At 39.5% G+C, this 22,930-nt stretch overlaps 1 protein-coding gene across 1 annotated transcript; it reads left to right on the top strand.

Annotated features, from left to right (window-relative positions):
- Positions 1 to 1,464: 1,464 nt before the first annotated feature.
- RADX (RPA1 related single stranded DNA binding protein, X-linked) lies at positions 1,465 to 22,031 on the top strand. Its single transcript, XM_058814191.1, has 15 exons — positions 1,465 to 2,104; positions 3,383 to 3,525; positions 4,269 to 4,461; positions 7,567 to 7,675; positions 7,805 to 7,896; positions 7,991 to 8,113; positions 8,896 to 8,994; positions 9,540 to 9,707; positions 10,158 to 10,318; positions 10,733 to 10,926; positions 11,962 to 12,030; positions 16,538 to 16,617; positions 17,094 to 17,387; positions 18,513 to 18,695; positions 19,113 to 22,031. Exons 1-15 carry the CDS (start codon positions 1,465 to 1,467, stop codon positions 19,256 to 19,258), a joined length of 2,694 nt encoding a protein of 897 aa, XP_058670174.1. The 3' UTR covers positions 19,259 to 22,031.
- Positions 22,032 to 22,930: the final 899 nt, after the last annotated feature.

The following is a 22,930-nucleotide window of genomic DNA, read 5'->3' on the forward strand; positions in this document are numbered from 1 at the left end:
AGGCAGTAGACCAAGGATACAGCTGTGCTCAGGCTGGAGGAACTGCTCTGGCCCAGCACCTGAGCCAGCTCTGCCTAAGCTGCAGCCACACTTCTGGGTTTCCAGACTATCTGGACCAGTGACAGTATTAAAGACTGGAAGTTGCAACTCTTCCTGGCCTTTTTTTCCACCCCTCTCCTCACTCTGTCCTGCTGGAATGGCTGGGGTGGGCAGGGATCTCTGGAGAACATCAAGGCAGGGCCATGCAGAGCAGGATCTCATCCAGACAGCTTCTGAATATCTCCAGAGGAGACTCCACAACCTCTCTGGGCAGCCTGTTCCAGTTCCAGCTGATTTACCTGCCTAGGGTTAGTGTTTTTAAAGCAGAAAGCCATGAGGTCCAAGCACACTGCAGCTGCTTCTGCCCTCAAAAGAAAATTTTCCTCCTATTCAGAAGGAACTCTTTGTGTCTTAGTTTGTGCCTGTTGCCCCTTATCCTGTCACTGGGCACCACTTGTTCCCATTCTCTTGAAACCTGTTTTTCTGATATTTGTGGGCATTGATTAAATCCCCTCTCAATCTTGTAATTCTCTGGTTTCAACATGCTCAACTCCCTCCACCTTTCCTCATAAGAGGTGCTTCCTCCACTAGAAAAAAAAATACAGGCACTGATAAAATATCAAAGTTCTTGATCTCGGTAAGCTTTCACAGGACTACTTATGAGATCAATGAAAGTGTCCCAATGGCAGGGGATTTGGAACCAGATGGTCTTTAAGGCCCCTTCCAACCCAAACCATTCTTTGATTCTATGGTGTGATAAAGAAGTGGGTAGTTGCAGTGGGACAAGAATCAATAATAATATAAATCTCACACACTTAGGAACCACTAGCAAGAATTTCTTCTGAAGATAGGAGCAAGAACAAGACCCAGTAGACTGTTTCAATGGCAAAATGATTACGATTACCCTCACACTGCAACTGTGTAAAAGACAAATACAGTATTAGGAGCAGGCACAAGCCTCTCGCGGCTGGGAACACACTGATGGCAAGGAAGAAGCCATGACGAGCGCTGTGGAACCAGGAACAGGTGCGGCAGGGAGGCAGGGACCGAGGCGATGCTCGCCGATCAGGGCCTCTGTCCCTCCGACGGTGTGCTGGGAGCACCTGCGCCCGGTCACCGCCACAGCCACCGGCGAGCGAGCACGGGAACAGCCGCGGCCCCGGCCTGGCGGAGGAACACCGGCGGCCGCCTCTCCCACCGCTTCCCCGGGCCTCAGCTCCGTCCGCGCTCCCGGGCCCGAGTCCCCGTCTCTGTCCCCTCCCCGGCCGGCGCTGTCCCCGGCGCTGTCCCCACGTCCCCGCCCCGGCCGCCGTGTCTCTATCACTGTCCCCGCCCCGCCCCCGGCCGTTGGAGGTTTGAAAGGCGCGCGCCCGCCCGCCCCGCCCCGCGCGCGCGCACCACGGGGGCGGCGCCCTGCGCTCAGCCATGACAGCGGGAAGCCGCGGCCGGCCCCGGCAGCGCCCCGGAGCGCGGCTCTCGCCCGCGAGGGGCGGCCAGGGCGCTGTCATGCAGGACCCTACCCCGGAATGCGCCGAGGAGAGCCGGGCGGCGGCCTCGGCGGAGGGCAGCGAGGCCTTCTGCCTGCAGAGGGTGTTCGACATGGTGCAGCGCTCCTCGCAGCTGAGCGCGGTGCTCTCGGAGCCGCTGGACGTGACGGTGGTGGCGGTGGAGCGGTACCTGGCGCAGGCGCCGCCCGCCGCCCCCCGCCAGTACTGGTACGACCTGACGCTGGCGGACGGCGCGGGCTGGTACCGCTGCCACCTCGCGCCGCGCCTCAACGGGCTGGTGCAGCGCGCGCGCCTGCGGCCGGGCACGCGCCTCCGCCTGACGCGCTGCTCGTTCCGCTACGACGAGAGGCGCCTGAACCGCGGCTTCGTCTGCCTGGAGGGGCTGGAGCGGGACGGGGGCACCGCCACCGCCGCCGCGGGCACCCCGCCCGACGGGCACCGCCCGCACCAGCCCCTCCGCGGAGACAATAGGCACTACCTGCCGCTCTGGAACAACGAGGATCCCTATGGAGACGTGTGGGTACGGGACAGGCCCCCGGTGCAGGTGGATGTGGACGGTAAGCGCGGAGGAGGCGGCTGTAGGGGTGCGGCAGGGACGCCCTGAGGGAGGGGGCGGTGCCGTGTGTGGGGGGCGGCGGGGCTGGGGAAGGGTCGGGAGCACAGGTCCCGTGAGGGAGCTGAGGCGGCCTTTTCGCTCTCTGCAGTCTCCTGACAGCAGGGTGTAGCCAGCTGGGCTCGGGCTCTTTTCCCAGGCAACCAGCGGCAGTGCAAGGGCACATAGTCTTAAGCGAAAGCTTAGCTTGCACATAAGGAAGAGTTGTTCGCAGAAAGGGTGATTAAACATTGGAACAGTCTGCCCGGGGAGGTGATGGAGTTACCGTCCCTAGAGGTGTTGAAGGCAAGACTGGATGTGGCGCTTGTTGCCATGGCCTGGCTGACAGGGTGGTGTTTGGTCATAGGTTGGACTCGATGATTTTAGGGGTGTTTCCCAAGCTGATTGATTCTGTGATTGCTTGTGCAGCTGGGCTGAGCTTCCTGATATCCTCCAGCTGTGTTTGGCCTCACTAGGAATGTGCCACCTGTGTCACAGTTCACCTGCTCCTGTGGGAAAAACCTCTTCCCTGGGAAGATGGTGAGGCACAGGTATCCCAGAGTTGTCAGCTTGTGGATACTTCACCCTTGGAAGCGTTTAGGACCAGCTTGAATGGGGCTCTGAGCAACCTGGTGTGGTGCTGCGTGTCCCTCCCACGGCAGAGGGAACGAGAACCTTTGAACCCAACCCCTTCTGTGATTCTTTGTTGCTTTGAGAGAGTTTTTTAAACTCTACAAATATTGACTGAAAGTATGTAGCTGTGGTGTTTGTGCCCAGTCTCCTGAGGTGTCAAAAACACTGGGTGCAGTGGTAGTCTTGTGTCTGGTCTGTGGGGCAGGATGCTCACACTTAGAAACTGCCACCCAAAATGTGGTCAGTGTTGGGGGGCTCAGGCCATTCCATGAAGCCTGGTGAGGAGAGAGGTATAACAGCACTTCTGCATGAGTGTGATGCCCTTGCAGGCTGACACCTGTGGTTTTTAAATAGCCCTTCTGCTCATCTGACAGTTCTTCTGTGTCATTTAAAATGTGTCTCAATTAAAAAGAAGAGCAAAACTATGCTGTGTGCAGATAATTCATAACAGAATTTTATTGGTGAATGATATCAGCAGGTGAGCCTTGTTAAATGTTAGAAACATTAATAAAATACATGTAACCTCCTGCCACTTTACTCCTGAAAACTTAGATGTTCGATCATGAATGCTCTTTCTTGGTTTTTTCTTTTCCCCTCCCCTTAACCTTAGTCTCCAAACTGACTAATCTTGGTCATCTGGAAATGACATGGAGAAGCAGAGTGCATTTCCATCCACTTCTTGTGAGAATCCTGCACAAATCTAGACTAAAGTACTATGGAAAACCAGAGAAAAAAATGGATATGCCTTATCAGGTAAAGAGGGATAAATGCATAGGTTAACACTCAGATTTCTGTAGGATATTTGAAAATAATTTTTCCTGTATAGTAAGCACATAAAGTTATTTTATAGCTATTTTATATGGAAAATGCTGCCTTTACAAAAATATTGAGCTCTCTAGAGCTGAGTTTTCAAATGCTGAGTTTTATGATCATATATTTACAAACTTTAGTGGATGAATTTCAGTTACTATAGTTCATTTGAACTTTTTGTGAAGGAAAGGATACTTTGAGGTGTTAGTAGTTTAACAGCCTAAACATTTCTGGTCTCTATGCTTTGAAAGTTGCACTTAGTATATCCTGTCAAAAAAAAAAAAGCACTATATTTAAATTATTTCTAGGCCCTGATTCTGTCATCTGTTGATTTTCAGATAGATTATTTTATTGTAAAATTCTTAATGATTTTTCTAATACATTTAACTTGTGATATTTTTGTGTTGAACTTCTTGGAAAAGGAGACTGGAGGTTTGGTGGGTTAATTTAAAAATCTTTTTTAACTGCTTAGTTATCTGCTCAGTTTCAGATTCAGCATTTGACCAGGTTAGAAATTGGGAATTTTTTCCACTCCAGTATTCAGTACAAGTTCTGGAACATCTTCTGTATCCATTTGTAACAAGAGAAATCATTTATGAGTCAAGTACTGGTGCATTATCCAAAATAAATACCTAGCAGAATGATAATAAATATGATGACTGTAGATTGTCTCTTTTTTTCTTCAGGCTTACTTTGAAGTTGCTGATGGCTCAGGCATGATGTCGATGGTTTTGTGGAACTCTCTGTGTCCTGAATGGTATCACAGCATGAAGGTTGGCACAGTGCTGCTCCTTGCCAAGTATGCCATCAAATCCAGTTACCCGTTTAAAACACACCCCACCCCAGGGGATTCACAGATGAAGAGATTTGCTACAATTGGTTAAGTATTGCAGAAACCCATTTTGAGTCTATAAAATACAGTTGTGCAAAGTAGCCCTCCATAGAAATAAAATAGAAAGTGATCCATTGCTGAGATTAATTGATAAGGTATAAATCCTTAATTAGTACTTCTGAAAGGTGTCTGAGCTTTCAGGTTCTTGCTCTTCCTTGTTTATATTGAATCATGTCTACACAGTTTGCTGCCACAATTAGTTAAACCCTTTACTTAAAAAATAAAAAAGAATCTCTGATATCAGGAACAGAGATTATAAGGATAGGCCTCTAGTAATGATTTTTATCTGATTCTACTTCCTGCTTAACACACATATCACTTGTACACTGCACACATATTTTTCCAGGTCATTGAAGGACATTATCACCTCATCTGACTTTAGATTTTATACTGTCAAGGCCCAGAGTATCTGCACAACTCCACAGAATAAAAAGTTGCACTGATGACTTCTGTGTGCTGAAAGAGCATCACTGTGGGAGTGTGCATGAAGAATATTCCTTGGCTATAAAAAAAGCATTGTCTTACTTGCCAGTTGTTTAGTGTGGCAGATACTCACAGGAGCTATGCTACAAAAATACAAGTCCTGCAATATAACGGTAATGGCCTTTTCAAACTGGATTTGATCAACTTTGGGGTTGTTTTCTCCCTTCCTTCACTCTTTCTTCTTTCCCATTTTGTGCTTTTATACTCAGAACAAAATGACAGCCAACATTCAGAAAATTCAAATAACTTCTTGTAACAATATGCACGTTGGTGAAGGGTGATGTATGTATCACTTATTGACAATGACAGTTTCCTAATGGAGTCAGGAAACAGTGCACAAAAAGAAGCTACAAAAAGTTAGCTACAGTGCACAAAAAGAAGCAATGTTTTCACTGCCAGAAGCAGTATCTTCCCTGACTGATAAATATTTGCATTTAAACCAGATCTCAATGTCTGAAGTATTTGTGATGGCTTGGCAGGAGATAGAAATGTTCAGCTGGGAATGGAAGTTTGTGAGGGAAGGTGATGACAACTACAAGCCAACCCTGAAAACAATTATAATTGCCACAAAGCCTTTCTATGCAAAGAAGAGTAGAATATGCCATGTGAGGTGACTTTCTCTATGTGCAACTATCTCTGCATTTTCATGCACTTCTGCACTTCTGATTTCTTACAAGAATTATTGGGGTAGGAATGGTAACAAAGAGATCAAAATGGCCAACACAGCCACTGGGCTGTAAAGGGTAATTGCTCTGTAATGGAAGAAACAGAAGTCACTCCATTGGAGAGCACCATGGTGCACAGATAAACTGCAGAAACTGTAAATCTTTGGTTCATAGAAAAGTATGTACAGGATCTCAGTTCTTTGCACAAAGCTGAGAATTTTTTCTTAATATGAATTCACATAATCCCATGATGCATGGATGGAGGGTATGACCAAATGTCATATAAGAACAGAGTCACAAGAAAACAGAATATCCAGAAAAAAATTCTAGAGCATATGTAAGATGGATTTTTTGCAACTTCCATTGCATGAGGTTTTTTTTGTTTGTTTTTTTTTTTTTGTTCAGATGAAGTGAAATTATTACTTTGCTAAGTATCTCTGTGTATGCCCATGTGGGCCAATATTTCAGGTTTCAATTACACTAAATCACAAAAGTAACAATTACTTTTTCCTTCATTTATTTTAAATTTGTAATGCCATCAAATCCCAACTTTCCAGTCTGTCCTTAGAACCACTCAACTGCAAATATTGTACAGTGTATCTGGAGAGTTATCAATTCCCTTATTTAATACTTATCAAAGTATTAAAAGGTTTCCAAATGGAGAGTTCTGCAAGGTGCTGTGCTTCAGGCACATCCCTTGACTGCTGTGCAGGCAGCTCTGCATTGCTGGCCCCTGTTTGCAGCTGCAGCATTGTGGGACTTGCTGAGAGGTGCCATTTCACAGCCTCAAACCTTTGGAACTTAGTACCAATGCCTTGAGTTCCCCTGCCAGGCAGTGTGCATATTTCAGATTCACACAGCAGTGGATTTGTGTGGCACTGATGACAGCCTTTGTGTAATCCTGACCTGAGTGTATGACTTTCATTTAATCTCAAAATAATGAAACAATTGAGAAATAGTTTTGATGCATGGGAAAGTTTTGTTTCAGGAATTTTCGTGGCAATGCTGTCCTAAACATCCATATGCAAAACCACCATAGTTCTCTGGATGCATTTCTAGAAAGCAGAAGCCTAGAGAGCATCCCTAAGTAGAGGCTCTGACTTGAAGTAGAACACCTTCCAAATGTTGCACTGCCAGGGTGAGGCACTAGATATAATTACATAAACAGTTGTATGTGTTATTTATATCTACTTAATTTCTTCCCTGGGTGCATTTTTTGAATAATCCCTTACTCAAACCCAAGAAACCTAATCAGAATCTGTCTTTTATATACCAGCAAGATTTGTCCTGTTATGAGTACTGCCTTGTGTATTCTAGAAGCTGAAGCCACTATTCCTGTATTTTTTAATCTGGTTGAAGAACACCTTGCTTGCCCCAGTGCTCCACCATTATTTGTAATTTAGCATCAAAACAGTCTGAGAAATAAATTAAAATGTTCAGGTGCTATAGAATAGGCATGGGAAGACCTTTTGTTTTCCTCCATGGCCATGGTGTGTATTTCTATCCTATTGAACTGGCATCAAATATGGAAATTCTCATGCACCAGTTATTTTACTTCATTGTCTGCACATCAGTTTCAGACCTCACTGGCATTTGACAACACAGCTAGTGTAAAAAGTACTTTGTGTCTAATCAGAGTGGTTGGATTAGTTCCTGTTAAAATACTGCCTGGATTCTACCAGTTGTCTCTCGTAGGCAGTTAGAGAGTTTAACATTACTCACATGATAAAATTGCTTTGTTGTACCTGAATTCTTTTTTTATTTTGATGAAAACCTGAACTCAGAGAAATTGATGAATGATTTCACAAAGTCAGAATATTTAAGAAACTTTACCCCAGTTTCTTTATGGGTTTTGATACTTTTGTTATATTATTATTATTATAACAGTGTTGATGATGATAATTTGTATTCATGCCATAAATGTTACTTTTCTTTCTTTGTCAGAAATTTGCCTCAATGTTCGGGATCCTCCTACTGAAATAAGTATTATTCCAGAAGAAATGGTTAAGCCAGAGTGGGGATTACCTGAAGTTAAATATAGGTTTATCACAAGGTAAATAGAATTTTATTGGTTATCAAGCTGGAATTTAAATTACACTACCTTACAGTGAATGTTAATTGGAAATGCTTTTTGCAGAGGTTCTGAGAAAGCTTACCCAGCTTTCTTCTATTTTGCTTTTAGGTCAGAGCTGGATGACTTGCCGCACAATCATTCCTGTGATGTTATTGGTCTTGTGACATTTGTAGGAAGAGCTGAGCGAACCAGAAAAAGAGGTTTTTCTATAAATATGACTTTCAGAACTTATCAAATAGTTTCTAAATTTCTAAGTAAATGCTTATACATTTTTCTTAATGTTTGTTTGTCTAGAACACAGTGAAGACTTCTGGCTGTATCGTTGGGCACATGCCATTGATGGGACCTCAGAACAACCGTTCATACTGGAATTGTTTGCAACTTCTCAGCCAGATGTGTTTGAGCATATTCATCCAAGTATTCATCTCTCTATAATACTAATAATTATTCTTAATGTTTTTCTAGTTCATTGTGAATTTCTAATTCTGAGATTAGTTGCCACTGAATAAAAAAATGTCACAATTTATCTCATCTCCTCAAGCAGAAGATAGTGGATCAGTGAGCTAAGACTAATAAATTTTAAACTAGGGAATCCTTAATGAAGGATTTTAGAAGAGCTTTAAATATTTCTTCTTGCCTTCTTTCTCTTCTCCTCCAAGCACTCATTCTTTTTTGAACACTGGTTGGTGTTGATATGCATTTTTTTATCATTTGATGCAGCACCAGCTGCACAATCCTGCTTAGATTATGGCTGCATTCATCTTGAGTGTTCTGGGGAAGTGGGAAGAAATGACATTCCAGTGTTTAACTGAGATACTAACCAAAGAGTAAGTTTGAGCTCTGTTTAGAAATTTTGCAGTGGCATGCCATAATTTCTCATTATTTTATACTTTTTATCCTTAAGAAACACAGCTATCTAATACCAATATTTGTGATATTTGTTTCAATGATATCCTACCTGATGAAGTATCTCATGTTTCAGTTGTAATATCTATGCTGAAATTAAATTCCAAATTTAATTACATGTCCATATGGTAATTTATAATGGAGACTCAAAACCTTTGTGAAACATTTGTAGGGTCAAGAACTAAATTGCCTTGCTTAGAGGACTTAATAAAATTAATCCAGTGTGTGCCAATCTTGCTATTCTAAAATCAATGAACTGTCAGGAAAAAAAATGAAGTTTTTTTTTTCTCCAGTGACATACTTGGTGTGCACACAGATGAGAGTGATGACTGAGAATCCTTCCAGGACAGTTTATCTTACAACTTCAAATGAAAGTCAAATATTCATTAAAGGTAATTTAACTGCTTCTAGTTTGATGTAGTTCTCATGTTGTTTCTTTGGAAAGGGTATTTTCATTTTACAGCACAATAAATCAGTACAGACTATGAGGTAATAAGGAAACATCACTGCAGAAGACAAGAAGGCAAATGGCATTCTTGTAAGGCATTAAAATGGATTTATCTCTAAAAAGTATTTCTAGGTTAAGACATGTTTACTAATTCTTTCAGGCTGTTAATATTTTGATAGAGTAGCAATTGTGGTTACCACTTACTTAAAATATTAAAAAACACTTGCAGCTTTCCTATTCTAGGATTTTTTTGCTAGTTGTTTTGGCTTTTTCTGTTATTTAACGTTTGACATTCAGTGTCAAATGCAAGTGTAGTCAAGGAATTCAAGGTACTCATTTTATGAAACACTCTTGACAAAAGACATCTTTTGTATTCTCAAGATTTTCTTAATTTGCTTTTTCTAGGTAGTGTTCAGGGGAGTTTCAAAATGAGAACAAATGTCAGCTGCCTGCTTTGGTTTTGATATCTGATTATTTTTGTCTTAAAAGGGTGGCACAAGGGCCAGCCATACACCAAGGATGCCAAAGTGAAAAACTTCATTCAGTGGATGGAATCTCAAAGTGAAGCTGATCAAATAAAGAAAACTGTCATCGGTGGCTATTACCCTTTTCCACGACCTCCTGATAGCTTTTTGAAATATTGTAAAAACAATGAAGGTATCACGTATTAAATATCTTTAGATTTGTGGCCTTTCCAGTCAGTCTTACTCAAAGAAAACTTCCTTTTGTGACTAAATGTTTCATAGGCTAAATCCTCACCTCGCAGAAAATATTGCACCACTAGCTGCAGGAGAATTGTAGAAGCTGAGGGGAGCTACACATATACCCAGAAGTTTTACTCTGAATATTCTGCCACATCAAAATTAAGAATAGTTATTCTGAAGGCTACATTGAACTGGCAATTTCTCCTGAAACAGAAATGCACAAAAAAGATTTATTGTTTTAATTTTTTTCCATGTGATGTGGATAACAAAAAAGTTTAGAATTCTTTAAAAGCGTAAGTTTGAATCAATTTAATATTTAGTAAATCTTCTCTTTAGTCTTGTGTTCAGAGATTTTGGTATTATATGACTCTAGAACTTGATTGTGGAAATTTATTTTTTGCAGTTGAATCAGTTTTGAAACCCATAGGTGAAATAGGGAAAGAGATTGAAGACCTGCACTACAGAGAACACAAGCGAATTGCTGTTCAGGGCATAATCAGTGCCATAAGATACATCAGCTGTAGCAATGCAGCTGAGGAAACCCCAGGAGGGGACCTGGTCCAGGTATGGTGTGTGACAGATAATGCCAAAGCAGCTGTGATTGTCATTAGAATGGAGAATTTTGCATATGAGTTCAGAATCTCATTACATTGTCTCTTAATCTGATTTTTGAGAGCAAAATTTTAAAACGTGATGATTCAGTGCTTCTCTGAATGTGTTTTGGCAGTCCTCTGTAAAACTTGTAACTGTTTCAAAGTTACTAGTTTGACTGATCACCTCGTGTAAATTGGAGTGTGGGAGAGGCAACTGCTGCAACATGCTCATTTGTCACCTTCTAGACAGAATTTACCTTATTAATGTGATTAGAATATCATTTCTGCTAGATGTAAGCTGACTGTCAGAAATTTGCAAGTTTTTGAGTTGGAAGAGGTAGCTTTGAGTGCATTGAAATTCTTAAACAATTAACTGTTGTTGCAGAAAGATACCTCTCAGTCTCTTGGAAGTTCTTCTGTGTCCAAAGAAGACTGTGTTGACAAGGGAAAACACAAAGAAATTCAGTCTTTTCTGGGGCCACACTGCACTCCTGGAGAACATCAGCACCAAGCTCCACTGTCAAAAAGGAGTTCAGTCAAGAGAAGGACACCACGCAGATTCAGAAGAGATGCAGAACAGTAAGCTCTCTTCATTAATATGTGGTGAATCTTCTAAAAACTGCTTTCAGAAATTAAGCCAGAGGCCAGGCTGTAGAAAATAATAAGAGAGCTTTAAAAGCAAAAATAATTTAATCTTTGAAATGTAATTATGAACTTTTCCTGGCATCAGGTGATGACAGTTACACTGTTCATGCTAATGAAGGATTAATTAAAGTAGGTTTGTGGTGCTCTCTTCTGATTAATATTTATACTGTTTTCTTATTAAGCTCACAGATTTGAGATATAAGTAGTTAATACTTGAACCAAATGTAGTTTAGTGACATAGCTGTGGAACAAACAACAGTTACAGTGATGTGAGGAAGTCAGACATCTTGGCTGAAAATGCAGAATCAGGTATACCTGTTCCTTAATTTCAAACACACCTTATTTTTGATTTCTGGGCAATGGGGTAGTGCATGTAGCTGTAACTTGCTGTCAGAAAGAAAAGTAGATGGTGGTCATGTGCTAATCTAAGGGCTCAAAATAACTTTTAATTTGTTTGATACAGCTGTGTTAAATTCTGGAGTAAAGTAACTGCTTGTATAAGACTGCTCTTTGTTGCAACACTTGTGTAAAATCTAGTACAGCCATACTCATTTTTGGGAGCCTGGTGTACACATTGACAGATGGAAAGTTTCAAAAGTCAGGCCAGTCACATCTGGTTTTTTTGCAGTGGATTTCTCATACTATAAAGGGTATATTTTTCTTCTTTACTTTTCACATTCATAAGTCATAATGTGTGAAGAGAGTGGATATTTAGTATATTTTGAGGGGAAATGAAATAAAATATAATTAGCATTGAATGAACATTTAGTATTATGAAAACCTTGGTAAATAGAAGTTCTGTCTTGGCAGTGTTATAGCAAATTTAGTGGATTCTTTTCCATATGAAAACTTCCAGCGTTTGAGTGTCTTAGTTTAGTTCTGCCTGAAAGAAAAAAATCAAAGTTCTTTGCTTTGTGAATTTCCATTTAAATAGATACTGAAAAGTAATGGTGAATTTCCTACTTTAAGGGGAGGTACTTCTGTTACTCCTGTATCATCTCACCCCTATTTTACACGGACTGTAAGAAGAAAACTTGGGTAAGTCATGTGAAATTAATTGTGTTGAATAATTGCAATAATCAAACAAAAATACTCCAAGTAAAAGTTTTACAGATCAGGAATCTCTAAGGAAGCAAAATGAAAGAACAGATCAGGGTAGAGTTTCATGTTTTCTATTCACTCATCTGCACTCACTCTAAATATATCTGAAAAATAATTTTGGGCATATTATTAAAGATCTTCTATTGCTACTACTTCTACTAAGGGAATATATAATAACAGAGCTTCATCATGGTAATTAATGGACTTTATGGTGGTGGCTGAGCTGTACATTTTTCTTGATGCTACAGAGGTGTAAGTATAGTTGTCCCTGGGAAGCCACTCCCCTGCTCCTTTCACTCCCCAGCATTCAGGTGTTACACAACTCAGCTTGGATCCAGAGAAGGTGGGCTTTTTCTGAAGTCCACATAGGAGTTTCAAACCCAGAGCCCTGTCAAGTCTGGAACCTACTGAAATAATTACAAAAGTGAAATTATTAAGAAAACTGAGTGAGTGCTTTTATTTGTTAACCAGGGGCTAGAAGCTGCTTTCCTATGAGCATTTTAAGGGCCATAAATTCTTGTCACTTGTTCCAGACAGAACATGAGCAACTTGAATGTTGGAACTCCTTGGTGTCAGTAATTTAGGATGTTTGTGTATTTTGGCAGTGATCTGGATTTATGTCATGACTACATATATGGCTTATTGCCTTTTTGGTTTACTTTTAGCATCTCTTCCTTTTCCCTTTCTTCCTTTCCTAAACCCAAGAATTACAGTGCTAGGAATAGGGCAACAAAGTTTTTGACCATTCTGCAGTGTTGCTCCCCTACCAGCATGCCTGTTTTCTTGAAACACATTTACTGGAAGCTAATTTGCAACAGCTTTTTCTGTGGGATAAATGAGGCTCTTTTGAACCCATGTGTTGTTTCCTTGTCCTTTTGGTAGAAACTGCATTTTCTAGGAGAAGTTATTACCTAGCTTTGCAGCTGGTTCATTAAAAACATCACCTGGCTTTAGGTTCTGCAGGTGGTGCAGGACTTTGCAGGGACTTGTGATACAAATCCATCCAAAAATCAGGAGATCTTCCTTGACTGTAAGGAATCTTGTTTTCTTTTGCTTGCTGAGAAATGTTCCTCTTTTTGCAGGGTGGGGGGAGGATGGGAAGAATGTCTTCTCCCCATTTCTTATAGGTGAAGCCAGAAGTTAAGGCATGTTTACTTTGTTCTCTGCTTTTCTCAATCTGCTACTCTCCTCGCTACCTGTGTGTCCACTCTATGCCATTAGTGCTAGAACCCCAGCTAAAGGAGGAGAAAGGCTGTGTTGGATTATGGAAAGCTGTTTCACTCTATATAATTAAAAGGTAACTCATGTATTTCTGTAACTACCTATAGAATTGTGCTGAATTCTCCAAATTGCCAAAGAAAAAGTTAGCTGACATACTTTAAAATTGCATTGATTTCTGTTCCTTAGATGTAGCAGAATGTCAGCTCTCACTGAAATACTTTAATATATTGATGAAATAACAATAGTAGTTTTAACAAACTTTACATATTTCAGAGAAAATTCTGAGTTGGAAGGGGCCCACAAGGATCATTGAATCCAATCATAGATATTTAAGTACATATTCTAACTTAAACTATTCTGCATCAAGTTTTTTGTATGTTATTTTCAGCATGCAGTTTCATTTTTGGGTTTTTAAGCAGTAAGAGCTTATTTGGAGTTTTTTTATTGACAGCTACAGTTCCTGCATTTCTGAGGTAACTTACCTGATTTTTAAGGGTTTCAGAAACAAAGCAAATGGGTAATGTAGTATTATTGTTGATATTTATATCCTTGCTAGTAAAGATCTTCCACATAATGGTACTTCTAAGAATTTAATGTACTCCAAAGTAATTTAATTTATAGAGAATGAAGTGATGGTGAATGAGGAAAGATCAGGAATTTCAGACAGGATTTTTATGTGGAAGTGAAAAAAGCTCAGTAGTTTTCTTAGAATTTTAATCTTTGTAAATTTAGTGTGTTACCATAGAATTGCTGCACTACATGCCCCATCTCCATACTGCATGAAATGAACTTGTTTGCATGCTTCTGTCCTTGTAGTTTCACTTCTGTATTTTTTTGTCACGTAGACCCTTTTATATTTTTCCTTCCTGTGGATGTGACAGCAAGGGAATGGGGACTCTGTAATTTAGGGAAATTCATCTTGAGGTTTGTATGATGGAAAGTTTCACAGCGTGTGATGTTTCCTTCACAACCCTTTTTCACATAAATCAGAACTTGTCAGGGAGAAATTAGTAGATACTAAAAATCAATTTGTGTGACTTGTCAGTTCTCATAGAAGGCTTTTTGGTCTCTCTGTTACTTGCTGTGGTAGATGTGTTTATCACAATGGTGTCAAAACAGTTCATTTCAAGCCAGTCTATAAAAAAGTTTTACCAGTTTTATCAGTGAGTGAGATGTTTTCTTGTATTGCTTTGAGGCACTTTACTTCCTTGCATTGTTTGGGCATAGCTGTGAGTCATAAGTTGTTTTTTTTTCTGAATTCCATTTATCACATTTAGTCCCAGTGCTTGGGAAATAGGTGTGAAGCATGGGATGTGCTTATTTTCCCAATGGTTTCTGAAAATACTGACCTGCCATATATTTTGATTGATGTTATTTTTGATGACAATGCTTTAAAATAAAAAGACTGACAAATTGAGTATCAATGTATCTGAAAATAGTGAAGAAAGGATTTTTTTCAAGTGGACATCTGTGAAAAGGAGGATGTGCAGAGTGCAGGCTGGAAACAGTAAATCTGGCAGGGCACAAGTTCTCCTAAAGCTGGCATGGGTAAAATAGGCTGTGGATGTTTTGGTGTACAACAGCAGGAGCACATTGCAGTAAGTGGAAGGATTTGGTGGCCTCAGGTGCATTGCAGACATGGTGGTTCACTCACAAAGAAGCACCTGGATGAATTAAAGTAGTTTCCCTTACAAGCCTAGCTCAGGTCAGGCTGTCCACACATCCAGCACAAAGCAGGCCTGGAGGAATTATGTGTTGGGCAGGTAGGAATTATCCCAGCTGCAGATCTGTGAAAGAAGTGGGGAATAATCATGACAAGTTTTCTTTGTATTTTCCTGAGGATCTGCTTGCTTTAAATCAGAGCCTATTCACTTCCAAATCTGGACAATTTTAAAAGGAAAGAACCCATGATATCCACTTTCCACAATATCTACTTGCCAGCAGTAGGACTTGGTTTAATCCTCAGCTTTAATGAGGAGAGAAGTTGTTGTGTATCTAACTTGACATGTTGGTTTCTGAGCAAGCCTTTCTTAACACTGTGCTGGGGTTTCATTTTATGTTTGACAGGTCCAAATCTCAAAAGTGAAAATTAATTTTGTGGGCAGTAATTTCACAGCTTGTACTGCTTAAGTGAGGATTGTTTTGTGCCTAGATTTGGACATTACAAGGAGGTCACTTCAGAGGTGATAAATCCATGATGGGAGTGTATTTCTTAAAATATGCTTTCATACTCAAAACCCATAGTGCATTTCCTTTTATCTTTTCACTAGATACTCTTTTAGGTATTTTCCCTTTGTTAGGAAATGTTACCATGAAAATTTCAAGATGCACCCTAGTATGAAATAGAAAAAATATTTTTAAAACCTGCAAATCCCTATGAAATTTAATATCAATAAAATATGCTGTAAATAGCATGTTCATCTTTGATTCCTTTTTTACTGTCTGTATCTTGCCATTATTATTAACTACTTGATGATCAGGAATTTTAATGGTGCCTTAACAGTCTTACCTGTTTCAGTTGTTTGTGATGCAAGATAATCAAGATAGTCCTTTCCCTAAGTTTTTTCAGACATTTTTCAGTGGGTTTTATTCTAATAAGAGGAGAAAGAAGAAAGGACTACATGGGCCTAAGAGCTTATTTTACCATGTTTGCTTGCAGAGTGCCTCTTATGTTTTTCTCCTGCATAATATCCTAGGTAATTTATTGATAAAGAATAGTTTCTTACCATTAATTCAAAACTTTATGATTAAAAAAAGCTCTAACAAATACTTAGTTTGCTTCATTGAACTGATCATTACAACTGGACAGTATGTCCACAGGAAAATAGAGATTTGGCATTTCTGTCGTTTTGGATTCCGGAGTGGGGGCATGGCTCCGTTCGTGCTGTTTCTGGGTGCTGGAGGGGATGGCAGGGCAGGGCAGCCGCATGCTGAGCACGGGGTTTGCCATCGAGTCACTGTCGGTCACCTGTCGGTCACCTGTGTTTGGCCGTGTCACACGTGGTGTTTCCGCCCGGTGCCGGTAGAGGGCAGCAGACACCGCTGCCAGTGTCGAACCCTTCCCGTCTGTTTCCCAAAGCCAGGAATCAGCCAGTCCTGAGCTCTGCTGAGCTGATTTACTGAGCACAAGTAAATTGTGTTTACTTGTTGTGTCCAGCTGCTGTGTACAACTGTCACAATGAATATATGTATACATATACACACTATAATTTTCTTTTTATAGCTTAGATGAATATCAGCATGGACATTCTGTGCAAGATAAAAATGGACAGGCTGTGTCAGACAGTTTGCAGTATTGCACAGGTATGTTGCTAATAGTTATTAACCTTAGGAGGCTTTTATTATATATTAACCTTAGGAGGCTTAAGACTACTTTTCTTCAAGTCCAAACCAGGCAACAAAGATATCCTTATAACCTTTGTTAAGATAGTTCCTCTGTACATCTGGTTTGCATCAGCCTCTGGGGAACCACTGTAGCAATATATTATGAATGTCATTTTACTCAATGTTCCCTGCTGCCTTCTAAGGGATGGCTGAAAGGACAGCATTGGATTGTTTCCCATTATGGGCAATAAATTCTCAGTATATCTTTATAGAAGTTTTAAGTTAGGTTAGTATCTCAGAAGCACTTTATAGCATAAGACCTCACATTTTCTCATAGCTCTTTTCATTTCTGCCATGTGTTCGTAATTGAAATGTTCTAATGAAAATTGTTTCTTATTTAACAGAGGAGTGATACAATTATATAAGCAACTAAAAGTTTTCTGTGCTTATAATAGATCAAGAAGGAGTCAATAATATAGCTGAAACTGAAGAGCCTGGGAGAACTTGTGGTTCCTGGCAGAGTGACCTGTGGGCACAAGTGAAAGACAAGTTAATGAATTATTTTCATCACAGCAAAATTTTCCCAGAAAGTATCCCACGTAAATTTGATTATGTGCACAAAGACTTACTTATGCAACAGTACAACCTTCATGCAGCAGTGCACCAGCCAATAGAAGTCAGAATAGATAAAAACATCAATGAATTTAAAAGTGCTATTGGCCTTGGATATTATGAAGTGACAGTTCTGGGTAAGTAGCTTGCAGTGTAAAAAAGGTTAAGCAAGAGCAATGTAAGTTCATCAGAAATTGAATGGATTTCTCTAAGGGAATCAATTGATTCTGAGTATTTCCTGAGGTTTGAAAAATTATTGACATTTTAGATTTTTGTTAGAGTCCCCATTTAGGGTAAATTTTATTCTCATTAAACATACTTTTCAATGAAATGCCTGAATATCTTATTTGTAGGAACGCTTTTTGTATAATTTCAGTTTTTGGCATAGTCTTATGAGTGTTATTTGAAGAATGTGTTTAGTCCTTAAACTATTGATTATTTCAGTTAGGAATAGGTCCTGATGTAATCAGGCAAATTAATAAATTGCACTTGCCAGCTGACTTTCTGCTGGAGAGGTGTTTATGAGAAACAAGTCAGTGTTCTTAAAGACAACTATAAATGCTTCTTTTCAACATTATTCTCATTGAGTTGATTTTTTCAGTGCCTTCTTTCCATGGCAGAAAATTTTAGCCATACTCATTAACTGCTCCATGCTGCTTCTGGTTAACATGAAGTGCCAGTTGATTGTTTTTTATTTATCAAAATATAAATATGCAAGTTGATGTGTATCTGTTTGCTAGCTTTATTGGGGGTTATTAAGTTTGATTTTGTTTTCCCTTTAAAAAGGGACAGAAATTGCCTTGATTAACAGTGCTCATGTTAAGTTCCCATAATTTAAAGATTTTCATTATTTGCTAAGGGACATTTGCAGAGAATATTTGAAGTCATTGGAATCCTGAGACTGACTATACAATATTGAAGATGAAAGTAACACTGTATTGCACACTTTATAAAGTTAATTTCTCTGCATTTGCAGATAAAGTTAAAAGGAGGATGAAATGGCTTCCAAGGTTTAATGTTTTCTGAACTATCAGCATTGTTAGCCTTAAACCACAGTATTTCATAACATCCTATCAATTTGAATGTGCTTGTGCATAATCCTATGTAGAGACATATTTTTAGACATTATTAACTAATGGACAAAAGATGTAACTAAAAATCAGTTCAGTGGTTTGTTTAAAAAAAAAGAGAAGTGGTGCACAGAGTTGCTGATGGGCTGAATATGAAGTTTTCTGCTGACATAAAATATTTTTCTTCAATAGGTATAAACCATGATATAGCAATAGATGTTGCTTTTCTTCCACTGTTTTGCCCTGACAATCCCCACTTGTTTCAACTGGAAGACATTCAGAATGATACATTATTGTCTTGTATGAGTTGTATCTCTGCATGCCAGCAGAAGGCCACCAGCAGTGGGAGGCTTGGTGACACGTTTCCTCTTTCAGGTGAGGCTGCCTTTCACTGATGTTACTCATTTATCATTTCTTGGTTTATCTGACAGTGCAAGAGTTAATCCTCTGTAGAAATCTCTGGTGTAGATCAGACACTGTTCACCTCTTCAGTGAAAGAGATGTGAATTCTATTTCACCACCTTTAGTAAATTGCTGTAATACTGAACTTTCAAGGCAGTTTTTGCTGGAGCTGTTCTCATCCTCTGAAAACAGTATTTTAATATCCAAACTACAAACTCATATTTAATTCTGATTCTGTCATTTTTAGTGATGGAATTTATGAATAAAATTTTTCACTGAAAGAAGGTTGAACATTACTGTATGGAGAACACTTTCAATTCTGTACATCTTTTTTATTTTGGACAGAGTATACAGCAAATACCTTTTAAAACCACCTTTCTTAACTTCTAGATGAAATTGTAAAAGCAGCGAAGGAGCTGGATGGCAAACATGTTATCTGCATCTTGGACATGTGTCACTTGGGTGATGACAAGGTGGAAGTGTTTCTGAACCAAATCTACAAGACAGTGGAACCAGGTGTGCTGGACCCAGTATAATTTAATAACTTAATTGTCAAATGTATGTTGTTCAAAAGGAGGGAAATAAAATTGCTGTAACTTGAATGCACCCTCTATACATTGCACTTTTCTAGAACTAGTAGACACAAATATAAAATCATGATTCTTAGGGCAGTTGTAATGGTCATCCATGTAACTGGGGAGGACAATTGTTGCCTTTATTTTTCAGTCTTGAAATGGATTAGACAATGTCTTGCTTGCTGATGTTCAAGAAGAATGACTAGGCAGTACAGTGAGCTGATCATTTGGCAGGATACCAAGGACTCAAAGTGATTGTCAGCTGTCTTTCTTGGCCTGTGCACAAACATACCAAGGAAATGTACATATCTGGGTGAGAACTGAGAAGAGAGGCAAGCTTTCCTAATATTTAAGGCAGTGTTTGCAAAAGAATTAACAGGCTGTGATAAGAATTTTGGCTGGAAATTAGAATAATTTTGAGGATTAGAATTTTGATGTTCTGTGATGTTTTTTAGTGAAAGCTACCAGAGGCAGCCTAACTGCTCTTTAGGCTTGAAGCTTTCTGTGAAAGAGACTAAATACCATGGTGCCTTTAGTACCATGATCCAGGAAACCACTTTCAGTTCTTTTCACCTGAGCAAGGTCAGGTGCTCTTTTTATATGTCTGCTTTTGTACACAGAGTATTAGGTAGTGAGTATAGCATCCAAACTTTTTTGACATATTTTATTCATTAATATGAGTATCGAAATATTTTTAAAGAAATTTTTTATTGGAACTTGCTTTGAGCTTTGCAAGAGAAAGCTGCCTTTAAGAAGTGCTAATTATGGCAGGATATACAGTTTGCCACATCATTTCTAAGTGTGTTCTGAGAACATTAAGTTCTGCCAATATGAGAAGCTGCTACTTCCACAAAAGCAAAGGACTGGAAAATTCTGCCAACTTTTTGCCTGAGGAGCAACTGGCTCCTGCTGGTCCAGAATCAAGTAGCACATTTTTACCTGTGTTAAACAGCCTCAAATCACTTGAGGAAGTGGATTCTTACAAACTTATTTTCAAGCAGGAGCTCTTTGCAATTTGACTACTTGTCCATTTGAAATGCTGCTTTCAATTCAATTCTTTGAGAAGAAAGAATTACGGAGACTTGCCAGGTAAATTGTATCATTATTGACCAAAGCCCACAGAGTTAATTTATAGGAACAGATAAATTCTTAGGTACATTTTAGCAGCCTGTTGGTAATTGGAGATTACCTCTTTCAAGTAGTAGTTGTCACTTGTCTGCCCTGGGGGCAGTGGACTTTGTCCCCCAGTACTTAAAGTCTGTACCCTATCTTCAGTTAATGGTAATTTGACAGAGAACTGTAATTCATTTTGTTACATACAAGTTCACAGACAACTTCAGATAAAAAATCATTAAATTAATAAAACTATTGTGTCTTTCTAGTGTAGTTTAGGTTTAAAAATATATTAAGAAGAATAGTTTAACTTAAATTGCACTGTAACTAAAAGAAAATGAAATGTGACTGTATTGTATCTGTCTATTTAATATGAATCAGAAGTATTAGTTCTGGAGCAATGTTTGTCAAGTCATGCCTTTCAGAGTACCCACAGAAGGCAAAATGAAAAGGAACCAACCCAAGAAGAGCAGGGTGTTGCTTGCAGTATTATTTGTGTCATTGTGCTGCTTATGGGTATGTGAAGGTGAGAGGCCATTGCTCTGGACTGAGTGACACAGTGCTTCATGTTCCAAACTGAGCCATGCTGACTGTGCCAGCCAATGTTTTTTATTTACATATACTTCAGATGGAAGTCTAATTTTAATGAAACTCTTCTTTATTAAGGCAATTTTAAAGGAATTGTGTTTGTCATCACAAATGTGGCTGAATTGTCACAGAGCCACATCAGTGAGATGGTCCAGCCACCTTCCTTCACCCCATGCCACAGAAATGGAGCCAAAGGCTGTTTGTGGCATTGCACTGCTTAGCACCCTTTAAACATAAAGCATTAATATTTCATCCTATATGTTGGGATTTCCTAACTCTAAAGGAAATATCTGAATTGTTTGGAATATAGATAATGTTTTTAAACATTAAAGGATGTGATTTTACTTAAGTGTTTGAAATTTTTCATGGCAAAGGAGAGGTACTTACTCTCACAGATTGGGGGGCCAGTGTTGAAAGCACAGGATTTGTGTGCAGCTGGTGAATATCCAATGCCTGTAGTAGACTTGGAATTTTACTACTTTGGATCATTCTGTAGAGTCACCATCCTACTAAATAACACTGGACTTAACATGTGGAGTTCAGTGGCTGAAGTGCTGCTGTGTTATTGTGATTCTGCCACTCTGCCTGTCTCCCTCCTCCTCTGACAGTGCCAATCCAGCACTGTCAGACTGGAGCAAGGGTTCTCTGCAAAGAAACCACTTGCTGTTTTACTTCTTTCAGTGTTTATTAACACAAGTGTAAAAACAAATTGATTTTTGGTGTTGAGTCTGTCAAAATGACAGTTTTGCCATGTTAAGCAAAGATACAGCGTCATTACTCCTGCAAAATGGCAAAGGGATCACCTTTATTGCTGCTGTGTATTGCTACTGCTAGGGGTAAAATAAGATCAGAACATGTTTCTTTACTGTGGAAGGTGAACCCAACCAAAGAACTTTACTCTAAAACCTTACATGTGCATGTTTCTTGTGTTTCAGCGTTAATGTCAAAGAAGGGAGGAAGGTAGAGCATATGTAGGTAGTGGTACTTTTGAATGTATAAAAGTTCCTAAGTCATAAATCATGAAAATAATACTAATTTTGAATTAATGTGATATAGAAGTTGTGCAACATTGAAAAGAAGAGAATATAAATAAACAAATTTATATATGTAAACATCTTGGATTTTTTTTCTTTCCATTTCTTTCCTTTTTACTTCTTGTAAGTTGTTTTGATTTTCCCAGAATCTTCTCCACAGTCATGTTTACTCTTTTCAAGAAACTTTAAAGGAGAAGTAGATATGATCAGAGTGCAAACAAGATTCTGGTGAGAGGAGGACAGAAAAAAAGGTGACTTTACTTGGTCAGTTGGTGGAGGAGTTTTTGAATTAAGGAGAAAACAGCAGTGAGGCTCTCTAGTAGAGTTTTTTTACAAGTTTGACAGATCACCAAGAGCACTCTGTCTTGGCATCACTCAGAAGAAGAAAACATGGCAGGGGATGCCCTGACAACTCTTCCAGCCCTACCCAGTCTTAATTAAATAGATTATCAATATAATTTTTTCATATAGGCCATAAACAAAATTACTGTTACACACCTAATAAAATGTCCCAGTGATCCCAAGGATTTAGAAACAGGATTTTTATTCCAAACCAAGCTCAAACACAGTCCTTGAAATCCCACATACAGAAAGGCAAATGCCATTCTCTCTCTGCCTGGTGTGTTGCTAGCATTTCTACCTTTTATACCTCCTAGCTAAAAAAGTCACAAGGTGTTGTATGCAAGACAAGTGTGTTGAAGTCAGCTGTGGAAAAATGTCAACGAATTGCTCAGCCTTATTAGCTATCCATGTAGGCAAAGTTGTCTACAGCTGAATATTCTACAACATGACAGGGTGTGATATTAAAACTAAATAGCCATAGCTTGAGTAGCTTTCCCTGTAGCTGATTTTGACATTTGGAGGACCAGGCAGTTTCACATCTTTTAGGAGTACCTTG

The sequence above is a fragment of the Ammospiza caudacuta genome, chromosome 14 (genome assembly GCF_027887145.1).
Source record: "Ammospiza caudacuta isolate bAmmCau1 chromosome 14, bAmmCau1.pri, whole genome shotgun sequence".
Taxonomy (NCBI): domain Eukaryota; kingdom Metazoa; phylum Chordata; class Aves; order Passeriformes; family Passerellidae; genus Ammospiza; species Ammospiza caudacuta.

Coding starts and splice junctions, on each gene's coding strand:
- RADX (XM_058814191.1), top strand. CDS start 1,465: ATGACAGCGGGAAGCCGCGGCCGGCCCCGGCAGCGCCCCGGAGCGCGG. Junction 8,995..9,539: donor AAGTCAAATATTCATTAAAG/GTAATTTAACTG, acceptor TTGTCTTAAAAG/GGTGGCACAAGGGCCAGCCA. Junction 16,618..17,093: donor CAGTTTGCAGTATTGCACAG/GTATGTTGCTAA, acceptor TGCTTATAATAG/ATCAAGAAGGAGTCAATAAT.